Source organism: Amphiprion ocellaris, chromosome 4 (assembly GCF_022539595.1).
Source record: "Amphiprion ocellaris isolate individual 3 ecotype Okinawa chromosome 4, ASM2253959v1, whole genome shotgun sequence".
NCBI lineage: Eukaryota > Metazoa > Chordata > Actinopteri > Pomacentridae > Amphiprion > Amphiprion ocellaris.
Window position 1 is genome coordinate 2,882,458 of NC_072769.1, and position 17,629 is coordinate 2,900,086.

Consider the following 17,629-nt stretch of genomic DNA (forward strand, 5'->3'; position numbering starts at 1 on the left):
AGTTTGCTGATGTAGCAACAGTTGAACATTATGCTAACATGTGTTGTGTTACTGAGCCAAGCACACTAAACGAGGCAATGTCGAGTCCAAATGCAAAGGAATGGCAGGAAGCAGCTGATCTGGAATATGAATCACTGCTGGAAAATGACACATGAGACTTAGTGGATTTACCAAAGGATTGGAAAGCAATTGGATCAAAATGGGTGTTCAAAGTCAAGCATCATAGTGATGGACGAGTAGAAAGATACAAGTGCAGACTTGTTGCCAAAGGCTACTCACAGGTTTACGGTGCTGACTATGATGAAACATTTTCACCAGTAGTACGGTTCAGCTCAATTCGTACAGTGTTATCCTTCACTGTGCAGAACAACCTAAAAGTACATCAAATAGATGTTGTGACTGCTTTCCTAAATGGGCACTTGGAAGAGGAAATCTACATGGAGCAACCAGAGGGCTACATTCAGCCAGGACAAGAACATCTGGTGTGCAAACTGAACAAATCGATATATGGACTGAAGCAGTCTCCATGCTGCTGGAGCAAAGCCTTTACAGTATTGGTTTTACACAGAGTACTTCAGACCAGTGTGTATTTGTCAGATCAGGTCAGGAGTTGGAAATATTGGCTGTGTATGTTGATGATTTGATTTTGATTACAGAGTCAACAGAAAGCATGAACAAGCTGAAAAACACTCTGAAGAAGCACTACAAGATGAAGGACATGGGTGAGCTGTCCTACATTCTGGGCATCTCAGTGATTCAAGACAAGGCAAGAAACCATGTTATACTTCATCAGAGACAGTACATTGAGAAGATCTTGCAAAAGTACGGGATGGACAGTGCCAATCCTGTTTCAACCCCAGCTGACACAAACGTGAAGTTGAACAAGAATGATGATGTCAGTAAGTCTGTAAATCCAAGTACCTATCAGTCAATGGTTGGAAGTTTACTGTTGCTGCCATGGCGACAAGACCAGACATAGCACAAGCAGTGAGTGTTGTTTCAAAGTTTAATGCAAACCCAAGCAAAATCCATGAGTGAAGAGTTTGTGCAGTAATGAAGCTTGATGACTATCAGCAGTATGTTTCCACTGTGGACTGCAGTGAAATGTGCAGAGAAACACACCTGATACTAACAGTGTGTGCAGGTGTGTGAGCTTGGAGCTCAGTGTGTTCACTCCAACACGTTAACATGAAGCTGCTGCTCTGAACACGACTGAAGTCCTGATGAGCTGCTGATCAAACTAATTGATCTCCTCTGCTCTTTATTCTTCTCTCTGCAGATGGCTGAGAGGATGAAGTGTGTCCTGATGATCCAGCGGTTAAAGCAGCAGCAGCAGCTGGTGTGTAGAGACTGACTGGACCATGTTACTGGGAGGTGGACTGGGAACCAGTGTAAAGTGTGTTGTTATCACTGTATAGTTTAGTGTTGCAGCTCCACACTGTGAATGATGGAGAAGTACAGTTAATGTTGACATGATCCGTTGCAGGTCGATGTCAAGTTGCAGAGTGTGCAGTAAGTTTCAGGATGTTTGTGTCAGTGCAGGATTATATTCCAGTTGACTTTGTATTTCCAGCTGCAGTCAAAGTTGTTGAGCTTCTCTACCTGCAACACATTGAGCTGATGAGAACAACGTGTCCTGGAAACATGTCAGCTGAAGACTTGGAGCCCAGAGTTTAATGAAGCACATTGGAGTCATTTTGATCACATCATGTTGAGGCCACAAACTGAAGATAAATCCAGTGTAGTCGTCAAAGGTCCAGAAGCAGCATGTTGAGCTCAGAGTTCATATTTAATCTGAACATCCTTTGACCTTTCTGGGCTCCTCGCTTCATTTTCTATCATTAATTTGACATCAGATCATGTTTATTTTTCTAATGTAACGTCTGGAATGAGATGAGAATCTGTCATTTCATGAAAAATCCTTCAAACCTCAGAACTGTATGTAATGAATTGTATGTAATTCTATGTTTTAGAAATATATCGAAGGTAAATTTTACCGTTTCTATTAAATAAAAGGAGATGTTTGTGAAATGTTGATAAAATTGGTGTTAAATATGTTTTAACAGTTCAATATTCTTCAGAGATGGAAACTCTCAAATCATTTAAAGTTCTAGCTTTGTAATGTTCTTTTACATGAGATGTTTAATTTCAGTCTGTTTTTATCATTTTATTCATATTTTCATGTATTTCAAGCACGTGAAAAATAAACAGTAAAATGTGTAAAAGTCCAGATAGTTTTTTCCCCAGAGTGAATGCTTGTATTGCTCTGCTCTGGTCTCTCTAAGAAGAATCACTTTTAGCTGCTGTGGAGGAATCCTTTGAGTTCTAAACACTTCTTTGATGAACCCTCAGAAAGGTTCTTCAAAGAATCGTTTTAAGGTGTTTTGGTTCCAGTTCTACTCGTTATTGTTATTAGTTATTCTGTTCCCAAACCAAGAAAATATATTGGACAGTATTGTCTAAAATTGTTTTTGTTTGGCAGTCAATAAAGCAATAATAATTATCAGTTTAAAATGGAAGCAGAAAGTCCACAAAACGGTTCTTTGAAGAACTTTTTCAGAGGTTCCTTCAGGAAGTGTTTCAAAGTGAGGTTCCTCCTCAGTGGTGATAGTGAGGAACCCCAGAAGGTTCCTGGAGGTTCTTCTTCCACTACGAATCTTTACATGAAAACTAAAGTCAGAAGAAAAGCCCACGGTGAGGCAGCCTTTAGTTGTGTTCCACGTCTCTGGAACGTTCTTCCTGATCACCTGAGGGCAGCAGAGAACGTGGATATTTGAAAAGTCCAAACTGCCTTTTAGTCTGGCTTTAAGTGATATTAGTTGTATTTTATTCTGTTTATTCTTTCAGATGTTTCACTAATTTGTCTCTTTATTTCTCTGCTACCACTGATGTCTCCTCATTGCATTTATTTCTGACAGCGTTCCTTCACTCCCTGTTTTTATCCACTCCTTCGTTTACACTCCTTGGAAACAGCTGTTCATGTGTTTTCATGTTCAGAGAACATCTGGAACACTTTATGTTCCATGATAAAAGAGGAACGTTCTCAGACTTACAGATGACTTCCAGATGTTATGGAGGCATCAGATGACAACATTTTTAGAATATTCCTAGGATCTGATTTAGTGAAAGTGGAATATTCTGCCTTTTTGTTGATTAAACACAATATAGAACGTTCTATGAAACGTTAAAGGAACCTCGGATGACAGAATGTTCTTCATAAAACGTTCCTGTAACATTACATATTAACAGAGGTGGAACCTTCTGCCTGCAATGTTTTAAGGATGTTGTCAAGGAAACGCATTAGAGAACCTATAAAACGTTCCCACAACATTCCATGAAAACAGAGGAAGAACGTTCTCGGTGCAATATTCAGTTATGAGAACGTTGGAGCATAACATTCTGACAATGTTATCAGAAAACCTTCTTAGAAGGCATGTAGTCATCCTACCTTTAAGAAGAATGTTCTGGGAACCAACAGAAACTTTCCTGCTGAAAACAGAAGTATGCAGAACGTTCCAGCTGTGGAAACAGAACATTGTTTGTGAGAACCACTGCAGAATGTAGTGAGTGTAAGAAGACAAAGTCCTGAAGCATCTGACTGCACCTCGTCACTAAGTTTGGACAGAACATTTATTGGATCAATCATTAAAATCCATCCTTCCACAGCAACACGAGCAACAGAGGCGGGAATCTTTCCACACAGCATTTAGTCTTTCTAGCAGACGGTGACCGAACGTGGAGCAGCTGCTGCTCGCTGTCCGAACATCTCCTGCGAGGCGTAGGTCATGTAGAGGAAGCCGTCCTCGTCCTGGTGGTCCTTGTACACCTGAGCCATGGTGAGCGACATGCTGGGCAGCCCGCTGTTGTTGATGAGCAGGTAGAAGGCCTGACTGGGCAGCAGCGCCATGCGTTTCCTGAGACACAAAGACAAGGAGCTGCTGTTAGCGGGAGGCATCCTGCACAACACTTTCCATCTACAGCTCCAAGCATTTCACACATTTACTGCTGGATGGAGACAGAAACCTTCATGGAAGTGGCCAAGGAGTTGTCTTCATCGTAGCAACGTCCCACAATGCATCGCTCGGCTCCACAGCTAAATACGAGGAGAAAAACTGTTCTGTTCAGAGTCAAAAGATGAACCCAGATCACATTTAAACAACCTTTAACCCTGAAAGCCCAAAACAGCTTCTGGTGTCTCATTTTAATCTAAAGTCCTGCAGCTCTGTGGAATCAGAACATCATGAAGGAGGAGAGAGAACTCAAAGATGTCTTCTGGCAGCAGGACTAGACGAGGCTCAGAATTTACAGAAAGCAACTGAAAATTAGGTTAAAATGACTAAATCTTGTCTAAAATTACAAAATAATGTGTCCAAACAGATTCAAAAGTCATCCAGAATTACTCAAAACGTACTTAATGTCAAGATTTTGTCAAAACATTTTAAAAATGTCTTCAATGATAAAAGAAAATCATCCAAAATGACTAATAGATTCTCTGAAACAACTCAAAATTAGTTTAAAATGATGGAAAAAAAAAAAAAAAACACACAAAGACAAAATGGTTCCAATGATGGATGGAAGAACTAAAATGATGAAAAAAAAAAGACACAAAACAAGAAACACTTAACTCCAAATGAGGTTAAAATAACTCTCTTCCAAAATGACAAAAAATTGACCAAACTGACTGAAAACCATCTAAAGTGGCTCAAATGTCTGAAGCGAGTTAAAACTTAGTTTACTCAAAAAAAAAGTATAAAATGACAAAAAAAAATATCATCCAAAACGACTATTAGATTCTCTGAAACAACTCAAAATGAGTTTAAAATGAAATTTGTCTTGTTTTGGTTCCTTATTTGTTTAAAAATTGTGTTTAAATGTAAAAAACAGACACAAAACACAAAAACACCACAAAATGGTTCCAAAGATAAATGAAAGCACTAAAATGACAAAAAAAGACACAAAACAAGACAAAAAAAAATAAATAAATCAACTCCAAATCACATTAAGACAACCAAATCTTGTCTAAAATGACAAATGTGTCCAAACTGACTGAAAATTTGTCTAAAGTGACTTAAAAATGTCTGAAGTTACTCAAACCTTTACTTAAAACATAAATTTGGTCAAAAAATGCGATAAAATGTCTTATAAGATAAGATAGTCCTTTATTACTCCCCAAGTCAGGGGAAATTATAATATTAAACCTGTCAAAAATGACAAAAGAAAATCATCCAAAAATGACTAAGATTCTCTGAAACAACTCAAAATTAGTTTAAACTGAAATTAGTCTTATTTTGGTTCTTTATTTGTTTAAAAGTTTAGTTTAAATGTAGAGAAAAAAAAAAGACAAAAAACCCCCACAAAATGGTTCCAAAGATGGATAGAAGACTTAAAAGGACAAAAAAGACAAAAAATGAACTCCAAATGAGGTTAAAATAACTAAATCTTGTTCCACCGCCGAGGCTGCTGGGAGAGGGGAGTCTTTGGAGCAGCTTCCTGTTTCCCTCCAACATTTCTTTAGAAACTAGACGTTCTAAAGATTTCATTTTTAAATTCCTCCTACAACTTTTAGATCTGCTGATTTTACAGGTTTCTGGTGTTTCTGTTGCTGCTCTAAAACATTTGATTTCTTATCGCTGGATGTTGATGGTTTCAAGATGTTGCTGCTGAACGTCAACAGTTGGCAGATGGTTCTGAAATGGTTCTACAGAGAACCTTCACCGGCTGAAGGACCTCCTCATCAGGAAGATGGTTCTGGGAGTAGTTCTGGGGTTCTTCAAGTCATAAAATGGTTCTCTGACAGGAAATTATCATTTTCATGACGGATTCATCAGAACACAGCAAGAACCATCCACCGGTTCTCCCAAATCCTCAACCACCATCTTGTGACGCGTCGTTCTGCCCGAACCAGAACCCAAAAGATTAGATACGTTCTAATGGAAGGAACCCAGAAATGATGCAAATTCAGGATTCCCCAAAGTCCAAACCTGTCAGAACAACTTCACGTTCCGTTTCCGGTGAAAACAGGAAATGGTAGAACTTTAAAAGTGTGACGTTTGCTGGAAGTGACCAGTGTTTGGGTCGACACCGGTACCAGAAGTCCCCGGACCTGATGTTGGCGGCCTCCGCCTTTTACCGGACCAGTTTCAGTCAGACAGTTTTTCTACGGACCGATCATCATCACAGAACAATTAATCCTATTGTTGTTTGATAAAAAATAATATTTTAAAACTGTCCTAAATGAATGAAATTACTTTATTACTAAATATGTATTTAATTTTTGTTCTGTCTCAGATTCTCCCTCTTTTTCCAAGAAGACGTTTGTGTTTTTTAATATAATTTCTTTAATTCATTTTGTCAGATAAACGGCTTCATTTAACGATTCAAGTGTAAGAAAACGGGCACAGACGGAAGTGAGGGGAGGACGACCGAGTCGTTTTTTCAAAATAAAACACGCTGCAGACTCCGCCGAAAATAAATAATGCATTTTTAAAAAAGTTTTAATCCTTTCTAAATAGTCCGGTACCAAACGAGTCACGGACCGGTTTCAAGTCGGATCGTTTTTCTACGGAACGATCACTGAGCACATAATAGGTGTTTTTTTTAATTATTTTAAAATGTGTCCTAAACGAATAAAATTACTTATTCATTGCTAAATATGTATTTTTTCCTTTCGTCTCAGCTTCTCCTTACTTCAAGCATATATATATATATATATATATATATATATATATATATATATATATATATATATATATATATATATATATATATATATATATTTGTATTTTTTTAAAATAAACGTCTTGCTAATTTTCATTTTTAAAATTAATTTATTAATAATTTGGTATTAAGTTTGGCAGATGAAAGGCTTCATTTAACGGACGACGCAAATGCAAGAAAACGAGCACAGACGGAAGTGAGGGGAAGACGATCGAGTCATTTCTCAAAATAAAACATGCTGCAGACTTCCCTGGAAATAAAATAAATAAAACGTTTTGATTGTTTCTGCGCGGACCGGTACCAAACGATTCACGGCTAGGTTTCAAGCCAGATAATTTTTCTACTGACCAGTCATCCAGCACATAACAAACATCTTTTAAAAAAATGAAACGTGTCCTAAAGGAATAAAATTAACTTTTTAAATTACTAAATATGTATCTTCTCCCTCCCCCTCCAGTCTGTCTCAGCTTCTCCCTACTTCTAAAGAAGCTCTCCAGAGACGTTTGTATCTTAGTGTTTTTAGAATTAATTTCTTATTAATTTTTTTACTAATTTTGTCAGATGAACGGACGAGTCAAGTGCAAGAAAACGAACGGAGACGGAAGAAGTGACGATAGGACGCGCGAGTCATTTTTCAAAATAAAACATGCTTCACACTCTGCCGGAAATAAAAAAAAAAAATAAGACGCTTTCATTCATTCCAAACGAGCCACGGCCCGGTACCGGCAGCTGTCCGTCTCACCTGATGACGGTGACGAACTGCGTCATGGTGAGCTCGTGGGGAACCAGGAACTTGGTCTTGTCCAGCGGAGGCAGGAACTTCTCCCGCTCGTAGCGCTCGATGATGACCTGCGGGGCGGACAGGAGCTCAGAGGGGGGCACACAGCGGCCCGCGGCCCCGGGCACCGACCCCCACACTTACCGGCACCTTGTTGGGGAACTTAGACCGGATCCCCGCCACCTCCTGCCTGCGTGTAGCTGCGCACAAACGACAGAAGAGCGGTGAGTTTCTGCGGCTCTGCGCCACTTTTCCTGCGTTTTTGCGACATTTACCGAAAGTCTTGCGCTGCTTGAAGCGTTTGTTGTTCAGCTGGCTTCTGTCGAATGGAGGCATCCTGTCGGTGTGTCCGTCTGTCGATCCGTCCTCAGATCTTTGCGCCGTGCGGAGGTTAAATAGCGGCTGTGGCGCATCAGCTGATTAGCACATGTCCACGGTCACGGCGTGGATCATCCGCGGATTTAATCAGGGAGCTCCGATTATTCTGATTCCCAGATAGATCCAAGTTTCCTCCACAGGAGTTGGAGACGAAGTTAGTTAAACAGGAAGCATAAAATAAATAAAATAGAATAAAATAAAATCTGTCCTCAGGCTTTATTCAGCCGGATCCTGAAAGATTCTGATGTCTGTCAGTCCTCAGAACCTCCCAGAACCTTTATCTCCGCTAACTTTATTCATGGTCAGAGTTCTACCTTCATACTGGGAATATTTCCAGAGTTCCAGGTCCTTGGGGTCCATAGACATCTCCTGGAGAATGTTCTAGAGTAAACCTACTGTAGAACTTTCTCCAGGAGACGTTCTCCTTTTCTGCTTCCAGTCTTTAAGTTTAGTCTCACTTAGAACATTCCAGGTCATTGAAGTCCATCCAGATTTACTACTTTTTAATGGACTTTTTCCATCATTTCTGAGCCTCAGACCTTCTTCAGTCCAGCAGATACATGGATGGCAAAACTACCCCAAAGACTGAAATTCGGCACAAAAAAATGAGCAAAATCACCACAAAAACAGCCAAAATCACCACTAAAACAGCCAAAATCACCACAAAGAGACACAAAATCACCAGAAAAAGACCCCAAATCACCACAAAAACACAAAGTCACCCCAAAACAGCCAAATCACCACAAAAGGACCCAAAAGTATCCTTAAAGGTTCAAATTTTCCACCAAAATTAGCACAATGTGACAAAATGGTCACAAAAAACATACAAAATCTCTCCAGGAAGGGTCAAAATTTCACACTTTCATTTTTTCCATAATTTCTGAGCCTCTGATAAAAACTGACACCAGATCAGTTTAAATCCATCTAGGAGTCACAGTCTGGACACTGAATCTGAAAGAACAAAAAAAATTCTCAAACCTTGGTCTAAATTAGTTTAAATTGAACTGAAATACAGAAAAAGTGTTAAAAACCGCCTGGAAAATCTTTCCAAAACGACCCCAAAGTGCTCAGAATTTATTTTAAAAAATACCTCAAAGTTTCACAGTGATTCAAAAATTAAAAATAAATTTGAAAAAGGCTCCGTTTTCCAAAATAATTCAAAACTTGAATAAAGTCTGAACCTCTGACAAACTGTGCTCTTATTTACAACCAGCTGAGAATGTGTAGTTGTGTAATGATCTTTGATTTTTTTTTATTTTGCTAAAAGCTAAACACACCTGAATGAGTCCACATGAGACTTTTTACAAGTCATCCTTTGTTTCTTTGTCCAAGCCGCTTTTCAACCGTAAAACTGTGTTTTGGCGGCCAAATGTGCACCATCAAGCTCCTGTAAAGTGTTTTTTTTTTCAGAAACAGATGACAACACATTTTTTTTTTGCTACTATTTTTATTATTATTATTAGCATTATATTATTATCATTGTTATTATTATTATTGGTATTATTGTTATTATAACTATTGCTATCATTATTATTGTTATCATTATTGCTATTAATATTATTATGTATTTTTATTATTACTGTTATTATTTTTATTATTTCTGTCACTATTGCTGTTGCTTAGAGTCCCTCGCGGTGGTTTTACTTTGAAAACCCGGAAGCTCTCCGCGGTGTTTCCGGGTAGCTTGACGGATCCTCCATCATCTGACAGCCGCTTCGGACCGGAGCTCAGAGGACCGTGCATGGACTCCGTTTCCCCGCGGAGGGGATCCTACTGACCGTTCCAGAGCCCCCCAGGTCCGGTCCGGTCCGGCCATGGACGAGCAGGTAGGCCCCGGTGTCTTCTTCAGCACCACCCCGGGATCCGGGGCCGGCAGCATCAAAGCCCCGGTACCTGGCGACGTCGGCGGCGGAGAGGCGGCCCGGGCTCAGTACAGCATACCGCGGATCTTACACTTCCTCCAGCACGAGTGGGCCCGGTTCGAGGTGGAGCGGGCCCAGTGGGAGGTGGAGCGGGCCGAGCTGCAGGTGAGCCGCCTTCTGGTCACGGAGGTTGTGTTGTTTTTGCTGGCTGCGCTGTGCCGAATCGCGCTGACTAATGTAGGGATTTAGAGTTGCCCCGCTGCTGGGTAAATATTTACAGCCGGCGAGGCAACAGATTGGACTGATTCTGACCCGGGAAGACCCGATATTTAATTCGGCTTCGGTGAAATCCGCCAGGCGAGGCGCGTTTTGGCATAGCGGCACTTTATTTGGGTGCTTTACGCTGTTTGCAGCGGTTTGAGCGGTGTGTTGCTGTGCGCTGGGAATGACGCACATTGATTAAGCGGCGTGGAGCTGTGCTGCCGCTCTGCTCCTCTCTTTAGCGCCGAATTAAAGCCCGACTGGACCCAAGTTCTGACACGGTGCCGGTCGTCGGTCCTGAGGTTTGTGCGCCAATGTCAAGCGAGACGACGTAGAATTGCGTCATGTTTAAATGGCTGTTTCGGCTGACGTTGTCTTCGCTCTTATCTAAGCAGGTTAGCAGCGACCGGTGTGTCCCTGCGGGCTGCCGTTGCTGAGCTCACCTGCGTCGTGTCACCGTCTCTGGATCCATTATTGGACAGACTGCGAAGCAGTTAGCGCCTGGCTGTGTTTTGGCGTTTTCTCCTCCAGCAGCACAAACACACCTCAGCCCTCTGTCCGATAACGGACGCACTGTGCACGTCCACGTCGTGCGTGATGTCTTTGAATCACGGAGCGCTGTCGTGTCGATGTTTTCCTCAGTTTGGACCGCAGAGCTTCCGTAGCTGTTTCCAGGAGATGGATTGAACCAAACCAGTTAAACTTGTAGGAAGCTGAAAACCTGCAGATGAAACATGATTTACACGTTTAACTCATTCTGTCAGCAGAAAAACACTCAAAATAAATCCAATTAAAAGAGCAGCTGAGGCTGTCTATAGCTGGGAAATAAAACACTAAAAACTGAACCATCGTTTTAATAAAGAAATGATTCAATTACATAAATCATAAAGTCACAAAGACCAGTAGGAATAAATGAGGTCTGTGGATCCACCGACCAGGTGAGATCTACAGACTACAGTTCATGTTAAAGCAGAGAGCATTGTAGGAGTTTAACAGCAACGGGCACCACGACAACGACTAATGAGAAGGTTCATGAGTGTATTGATTTAGCCAGTTTATTTCTTGGTCATCTCATTTTTCTAAATATGCATTTAATTTTTCTAATTATGTGTCTTGTGTCAAAGTTTTGTCTTTTCGTGTTTTGTTCTTGTCATTTTGGGTGTTGTTTTGGTCATTTTGGGTCTTGTTTTGTTCATTTTGGTTGTTTTGGGTCTTGTTTTGGTCATTTTAGGTATTGTTTTGGTCGTTTTGGGTTTCACTTTAGTCACTTTGGGTCTCATTTTGGGTCTCATTTTGGTCATTTTGGGTCTTGGTTTGGTCATTTTAGGTTTCATTTTGGTCATTTTGGGTATTGTTTTGGTCATTTTGGGTCTTGTTTAGGTCATTTTGGGTTTCATTTTGGTCATTTTGGGTCTCATTTTGGGTTTCATTTTGATCATTTTGGGTCTTGTTTTGGTTATTTTGGGTCCTGTTTTAATGATTTTATTGTCTTATTTTTGTCATTTTGTTCCTTGTTTATCTTGTTGTGTTGTGTGTCATTTTGGACTATGGACAGTTCATGTTAACAACCAGAGAGCATTGTGGGGGTTTAGCTAGCATCGGACACCATGAGAAAGACTCCTGTGACGCTTCATGATGACACAGCAGAAACGAACTGACTCTATGATGCCTTGAATAAATGATTACTGCTTGTGTCTCATGAGCTTCACGTGTTGTGTAACACGTGTCCTGAGTGATGTAAGTCATGTGACACATAATGGGTTCACCCAATGCTACCGATCAGCTAGTTATTGATTGATCAGGCTGCTGGCTGTCGGTAGAGGAAGTGACATGGATGTTGTTCAGGGGTCCGTTTCACGAAGCAGGTTTAGTGAAAACTCTGAGTTTGTTAACCCTGAAATGAGGGAAACTCAGAGTTTTCCGTTTCACAAAGGGAGGTAACTCAAACCAGAGACAGAGGGGTAACTAGCCTGTTTCACAAAGAGGGGTAACTTAAACTCTCGGTCAGTTACCATAGTAACAGACTCTATGACTCTAACCTGGTCGGGACCAGGTTTTTCTCAGTAAACCTCGAGTTTCTCTCAGTCTCCGCCCTCTTTCAGTCACATACGCCATTTCATTTCCTCATTCATTCAGTCAGCTGGCGAGTTTTTGCGAAGTCTAGTTCTGCCGTGTGTCAAAATAACGTCCTTTTATTAACGATCCAGTAGATGAAGGAGCAATATTACTGTGCAGAGAATTAAATATTCGTCGGGAGATTGTTATCAGACCGCGCATAGATGTTCTCGCATTTCTCGACAAGTATCTTTTAGAGAGGTACCGTTTCACGTCACAGTCCATAATCTACATACAACCTAATCCGTCCTTACATTTACAACATCACCAACCGCAGTCATGCTCTCACATCCCAGCAGATATTGTGTGTTGCGCTCCGGTTCTTTGCAAATGGAAGTTTTTTTTATATAATGTAGGAGATGCAGAACACTTCAGTAAGACAACTGTATGCAGGACGGTCAGAAATGTGTGTCTGGATCTGAAACGACTTTTACCATCTTTGTCGTTTTCCCTGGACATAAACCTGTCAGAGCCATCAAGGCTCTGTGTGTGTGTGTGTGTGTGTGTGTGTGTGTGCGTGCGTGCGTGCGTGCGTGCGTGCGTGCGTGCGTGTGTGTGTATATATATATATATATATATATATATATATATATATATATATATAGTAGGCAGAGTAGAAGTCTGTTAGTTTAAATAGGCTTAATTATTTAACAGAACATGATATGGATGCAGACATTTAGGCTGTGTGTGGGATAAAACCACTGCACAGTCAAACAGCCACTTAATATTTAGGCTACTTTACAATGTAAAACATGATCAAAATGAGGTAGCTCCATGAGATTATGCCGACTTCTTACCTGTTTTAAAAATGTTTTTATATTTCATCTTCAGCTGCTGCCACATGCGTTTCTCCCCTGCAGGATTGCACCTAAATGAAATAACTTAATAGGCTACTATTCAAACAGTTTTCCTGTAATATTATTGTGATTTAAACTTACGCATTGACCCAGGCAGCAATGTTCTCCCACACCGTCTCCCTCTCTTTTGCAGCTGCAGGTGTTGCACTTCTTTCTAAAAACGTGTTCACACTCGCTATATAAGCGCATTAAGATTTTCAGTTCAAACGGTGGAGTCCTCTGCTTCCCCGTTGCCATGGTGACTCGTCAAATCGGCACTCCATTGATACTGGCTTTTCAGAGTTGTGGTGCACGTGCTTAACTCCGGGTGAAACTACTCCGAGTTGATTAAACCAACTCAAATCAGCCGTTGTGAAACCGAAAACTCAGAGTTTTCTATCTCAGAGTAGATCAACTCAGAGTTCAGGGTTAAACTCAGAGTTTGTTGAACCTGCTTCGTGAAACGGACCCCAGGTGTTTTTGTGCTCGTTGGTCTGATTGGACCAGACGGTGCATAGGAGCCATGATCAGCTGTTATTGACAAGCTGCTCTCTGTGGTCCTACATAAACCAGAAAGAATTAATGATGTGGCACCGTTAAAGCCTCCCAGCCAATCACAGCGCAGCGTCCTCGGCTGTTTGAGGACGATGGTTTTCCCTCCACAGGTGTGTTCAGGTGTTCACAGGAACCTTATTTACATTTTATTAGGTACACCTGTTCACCTGCTCGTTAACTCAAGCCGCTAATCAGCCAATCACATGGCAGCAATTTATTCATGTAGACAAGGTCGACACAACCTGCTGAAGTTCAAACCAGCATCAGAATGAGGTTTCCACATATCAGCTGATCCGTGTCTTTGACTGAACAACGTCTCTGCTCCAGAAGTGAGACTGAAGCGTGTTTTCCTGCAGAAGGCTGCAGGTTGTCCTGTGATCTGGGTTTTACAGGTCACATGTTCGTGTTGGGCTGGTTTTAGCTCGAAACTTAGTCTAAAACTAGTTTACAACTAGTCCAGAACCTGTCTAAAACTAGGTCTAAAACCAGCTGAAAAACCAGTCTAGAACCAGTCCAAAACTTGTCTAAAAAACTAATCTGAAACCAGTCTAGAACCTGTCTAAGACCAGTCCAAAACCAGTCTAAAAGTAGTCTAAAACCTTTGGAATGGCTTGGGTTTGGTTAACATTTGTTTTGGGGTGGTTTTAGACTGGTTTTAGATCAGTTTTACATTGGTTTTGGACGAATTTTTGAACTGGTTTGAGACTAAGTTTAGACTGGTTTTGCTCTTGCTTTTAGACTGGTTTTGTTGTTGGTTTAGACTGGTTTTAGACTGGTTTTGGGCTGGGTTTAGCCTGGTTTAACCTGTCTGCATTGTGCAAGGATGGATTAGTTAATTGTGTATCAGGGCCAGATGACCTCTCTGGATAAACCTCCCACTAACAGGCTTCATGGACGTTACCTCTGGTCATTTACCGCCAATCTAAAAAGTGTTTTTTGCCCTGGAGGGATGTCACACTGAGGAGAAGTCATGCGTGAGCTTTGTGTTTGTTCCACGCTCACGGAGGATGTTTGCCGCTTGGCTTCCTTCCTGTCCGGCTCAACTATAAATAACAAAACGCTCCGTGAGGTGGACTCACCTCCGTTTAAAATCTGTCTGGAGCTTCAAACTGTTTCACATTCACTGATTAAATTCACTCTCTCAACTCCAAGCTGCACTTTCTGGGTGTTGTTCACTCCTGGTTCATTTGAACTCACTGTGGTTCGTTTTAAAGTCCTGCAGCTCTGTGGAACCAGAACATAATGAGGAAGGAGAGAGAACGATGGAGATGTCTTCTGGCTGTAGGACTCAGCTCAGAATTTAGCCAAACCAACTGGAAATTAGGTTAAAATAAGAAAATCTGATGTAAAATGACTTGAAGTTTGTCTAAATTGACTCAATAATAATCCAAAATTGGTGAAAATTTTGTTAAAATGTGAAATGTTTGTCAAAAAATACAAAAAAATCTTAAATGATGTGAAATTTTCCTAAAATTACAAAAAAAACCATCCAAAGTGACCAATAGATGGAAACAACTCACAATTAGTTTAAAATTAAATTTGTTGAAAATGACTCAGTTTGTTTATTAACCAAAAGCCAACTTAAAACTTTGTCTAAAACCAGTTCAAAAACCAGTCCAAAACCAGCTTTAAACTTACTCTAAAACCAGTTCATAAACCAATCCAAAACCTGGTTTTTGGAATGGCTTGGAATTGGTCAACATTTCAATGGTTTTAGACTAGTCTTAGACTGGTTCTTGACTGGTTTTAGACTAGTCTTTGACTGGTTTTAGACTAGTCTTAGGCTGGTTCTTGCCTGGTTTTAGACTAGTCTGGTGGTCAGATCTGAGAAAATTAAAATCCTCAACATCCTCATTTATGCGTTTTTCTGTTTCCAGTCTGGACGGAGCTAAAGCAGAACATTTGAGACTTTAAAGACGTGGTGTCCTCCTGCTTCATGGCCCCTGAGACACTGAATTTTCCTGACAGCGTTTAAACGTATCACACCATCCCCCGTCTCCACCAGCAGCTTATCGTCTCCTGGAGGAATAATCCCCTCACTGCTCCAGATGTAGGAGGTGAAACGTCCTCTGTCCTTCGTTCTCCATCCCCAGTCCTCCATCCCCCGTCCCTCCGTCCACTGACCCCTGTCCCTCCGTCCTCCGACCCCCGTCCTCTGTCCTTCGTCCTCGTCTCCTGTTCCCCGTCACTCAAACCCCATCTCAGAATACCTCTGTAACCTTCATGGTGCTCCAGAGAGGAGATGTGGAGGCCGATGCTCCGAGCATGATGCATTCAGGTTCTGGAGGGAAAAATCTGACAGAAACATTTTCTAATGCAGACAGTGAACTACCCACTGACAGTCTGTGGTGAGTTCACTGTCTGTAGTAACTGCAGGACAGTCTGTGGTGAGTTCACTGACTGATATAACTGTAGGACAGTCTGTGGTGAGTTCAGGTCAAATGTTTATCTATATAAATAAATAATTATTTTGTGTTTCTTTCTGGTTGTTTTTCTTCTCTTCGCAGTCGTTTCAGTTCAGTCAAGTTCTAAAAGTTCATGATTTTTTCTCCCATGATCCTTTGTTGCAGCTGAGTCACTAATGACATCATGGTTGCATCACAGAGCTCTAAATGTTTAGTTTTTTACAGAATGTGTTCCTGTAAATCGGGTAAAATGAAGTGATTTTAATGAAGTGATGTGTTTAAGGTCACATTTATTTTTGCAACGTGTCACTGATAGACAGATGGAAGTTCATCCATTTTCTCTGTTTTTATTTCCTGGCTGATGAATTTGTAGTTTTTTAGGGGATCATGGGCCTTTGGAAGCCGTCGACGGTTCAGTTAGGTTTGAATTTTTAAAAACTCCATGCAAGTCACTTTTCTTCTCAGTCATGACATCTGTTCCCACGGAAAGACAGACGGTCACACGGTTCCCATCCGTCCTGGAGACACCCGGCACATTTCCCAGGAGGCTTTGGGGCCTTGAGCGGTCGTTCGGCAGCAGTCAGCTGTCGGATTTAAAGCTGCAGACGCTAACATGTGGCTAATGGTGGTGGTTAGCGCTGCGTTCAGGGCTTAGTTCAGCTCGGCTCAAGATTGTTCCCCAAGAATCTGAGGGATTTTCTGATTCTTTGAGGTGTTTCTGAGTGTCTTTGAGATATTTGTGAGTCTCTTTAAGGTGTGTTTTAGTGTCTCTGAGGTGTTTTTGAGTCTCGTTAAGGTGTTTTCTGTCTCTTTAACGTGTTTTTTAGTGTCTCTGAGATGTTTTTGAGTCTCTTTGAGGTGTTTTCTCTCTCTTTAGGGTGTTTTTGAGTGTCGCTGAGACATTTGTGAGTTTCTTTAAGGTGTGTTTAAGGGTCTTAGAGATGTTTCTGGGTGTCTTTAAGGTGTTCTTGTGTGTCTTTAAAATGCTTTTGGGTCTGTTTGAGGTATTTTTGGCTGTCCTTGAGTTGTTTTGAGTCTCTTTAAGGTGTTTTTCATTTCTTTAAGGTGTTTTTGAGTGCAGTTGAGACGTCTGTTGGTCTCTTTGAGGTGTTTTCAGTTTCTTTAAGGTGTTTTTGAGTGCAATTGAGATGTTTGTTGGTTTCTTTGAGGTGTTTTCTGTCTTTTAATGCATTTTGGAGTGTCTTTAAGATATTTTTGAGTCTCGTTAAGGTGTCTTCTGTCTCGTTAAGGTGTTTTTGAGTGTTTTTAAGATGTTTTTGCATCTCTTTGAGGTGTTTTTGGGTCTCTTTGAGGTGTTTTTGGGCCTCTTTGAGGTGTTTTAAGTCTCTAAGATGTTTTTGCATCTCTTTAAGATGTTTTTGTGTCTCTTTAAGATGTTTTTGGGTTTGTTTGAGGTGTTTTAAGTCTCTCTAAGCTGTTGTGTCTCTTTAAGATGTTTTTGGGTCTCTTTGAGGTGTTTTTGTGTTTCTTTAAGGCGTGTTTGTGTCTCTTCACGGTCATTTTACATCCCGTGAGGATCTGTGTGCCCAGTGGAGCTGTTCAGTGATCAAGACAAATAAATTGTCCTTTCTGCTGTGTGTTTGCTATGTTGCTGCAGGCTCAGATTGCCTTCCTACAGGGCGAGAGACGAGGCCAGGAGAACCTGAAGAAGGACCTGGTTAGGCGGATCAAGATGCTGGAGTACGCCCTCAAACAGGAGAG

At 41.0% G+C, this 17,629-nt stretch overlaps 2 protein-coding genes across 5 annotated transcripts in view; one reads left to right on the forward strand and one right to left on the reverse strand.

The window, feature by feature from the left end:
- Positions 1 to 3,612: 3,612 nt before the first annotated feature.
- map1lc3c (microtubule-associated protein 1 light chain 3 gamma) lies at positions 3,613 to 10,660 on the reverse strand. Of its 3 annotated transcripts, XM_023261998.3 has the most exons (5): positions 7,771 to 8,828; positions 7,640 to 7,695; positions 7,460 to 7,566; positions 4,024 to 4,093; positions 3,613 to 3,914 (listed from the first exon to the last, which is right to left on the reverse strand). In XM_023261998.3, exons 1-5 carry the CDS (start codon positions 7,829 to 7,831, stop codon positions 3,639 to 3,641), a joined length of 570 nt encoding a protein of 189 aa, XP_023117766.1. In that variant the 5' UTR covers positions 7,832 to 8,828; the 3' UTR covers positions 3,613 to 3,638. The 3 variants fall into 3 exon arrangements, with proteins under 3 accessions (XP_023117766.1, XP_023117767.1, XP_035800221.1); XM_023261999.3 differs by lacking the exon at positions 4,024 to 4,093 and having other exon boundaries at positions 7,771 to 8,046; XM_035944328.2 differs by lacking the exons at positions 7,460 to 7,566; positions 7,640 to 7,695; positions 7,771 to 8,828 and adding an exon at positions 10,440 to 10,660.
- LOC111563079 (striatin-like) overlaps positions 7,431 to 17,629 on the forward strand; it is a 47,687-nt gene continuing 37,488 nt past the window's right edge. Inside the window, exons 1-3 of one of the 2 annotated variants that reach the window (XM_023261975.3) lie at positions 7,431 to 7,719; positions 9,497 to 9,900; positions 17,526 to 17,629. In XM_023261975.3, the coding sequence (XP_023117743.1) occupies positions 9,688 to 9,900; positions 17,526 to 17,629 (317 nt within the window). In that variant the 5' untranslated portion in view covers positions 7,431 to 7,719; positions 9,497 to 9,687. The remainder of the gene's footprint in view (positions 7,720 to 9,496; positions 9,901 to 17,525) is intronic. The other variant, XM_055009566.1, reaches the window with a different exon arrangement.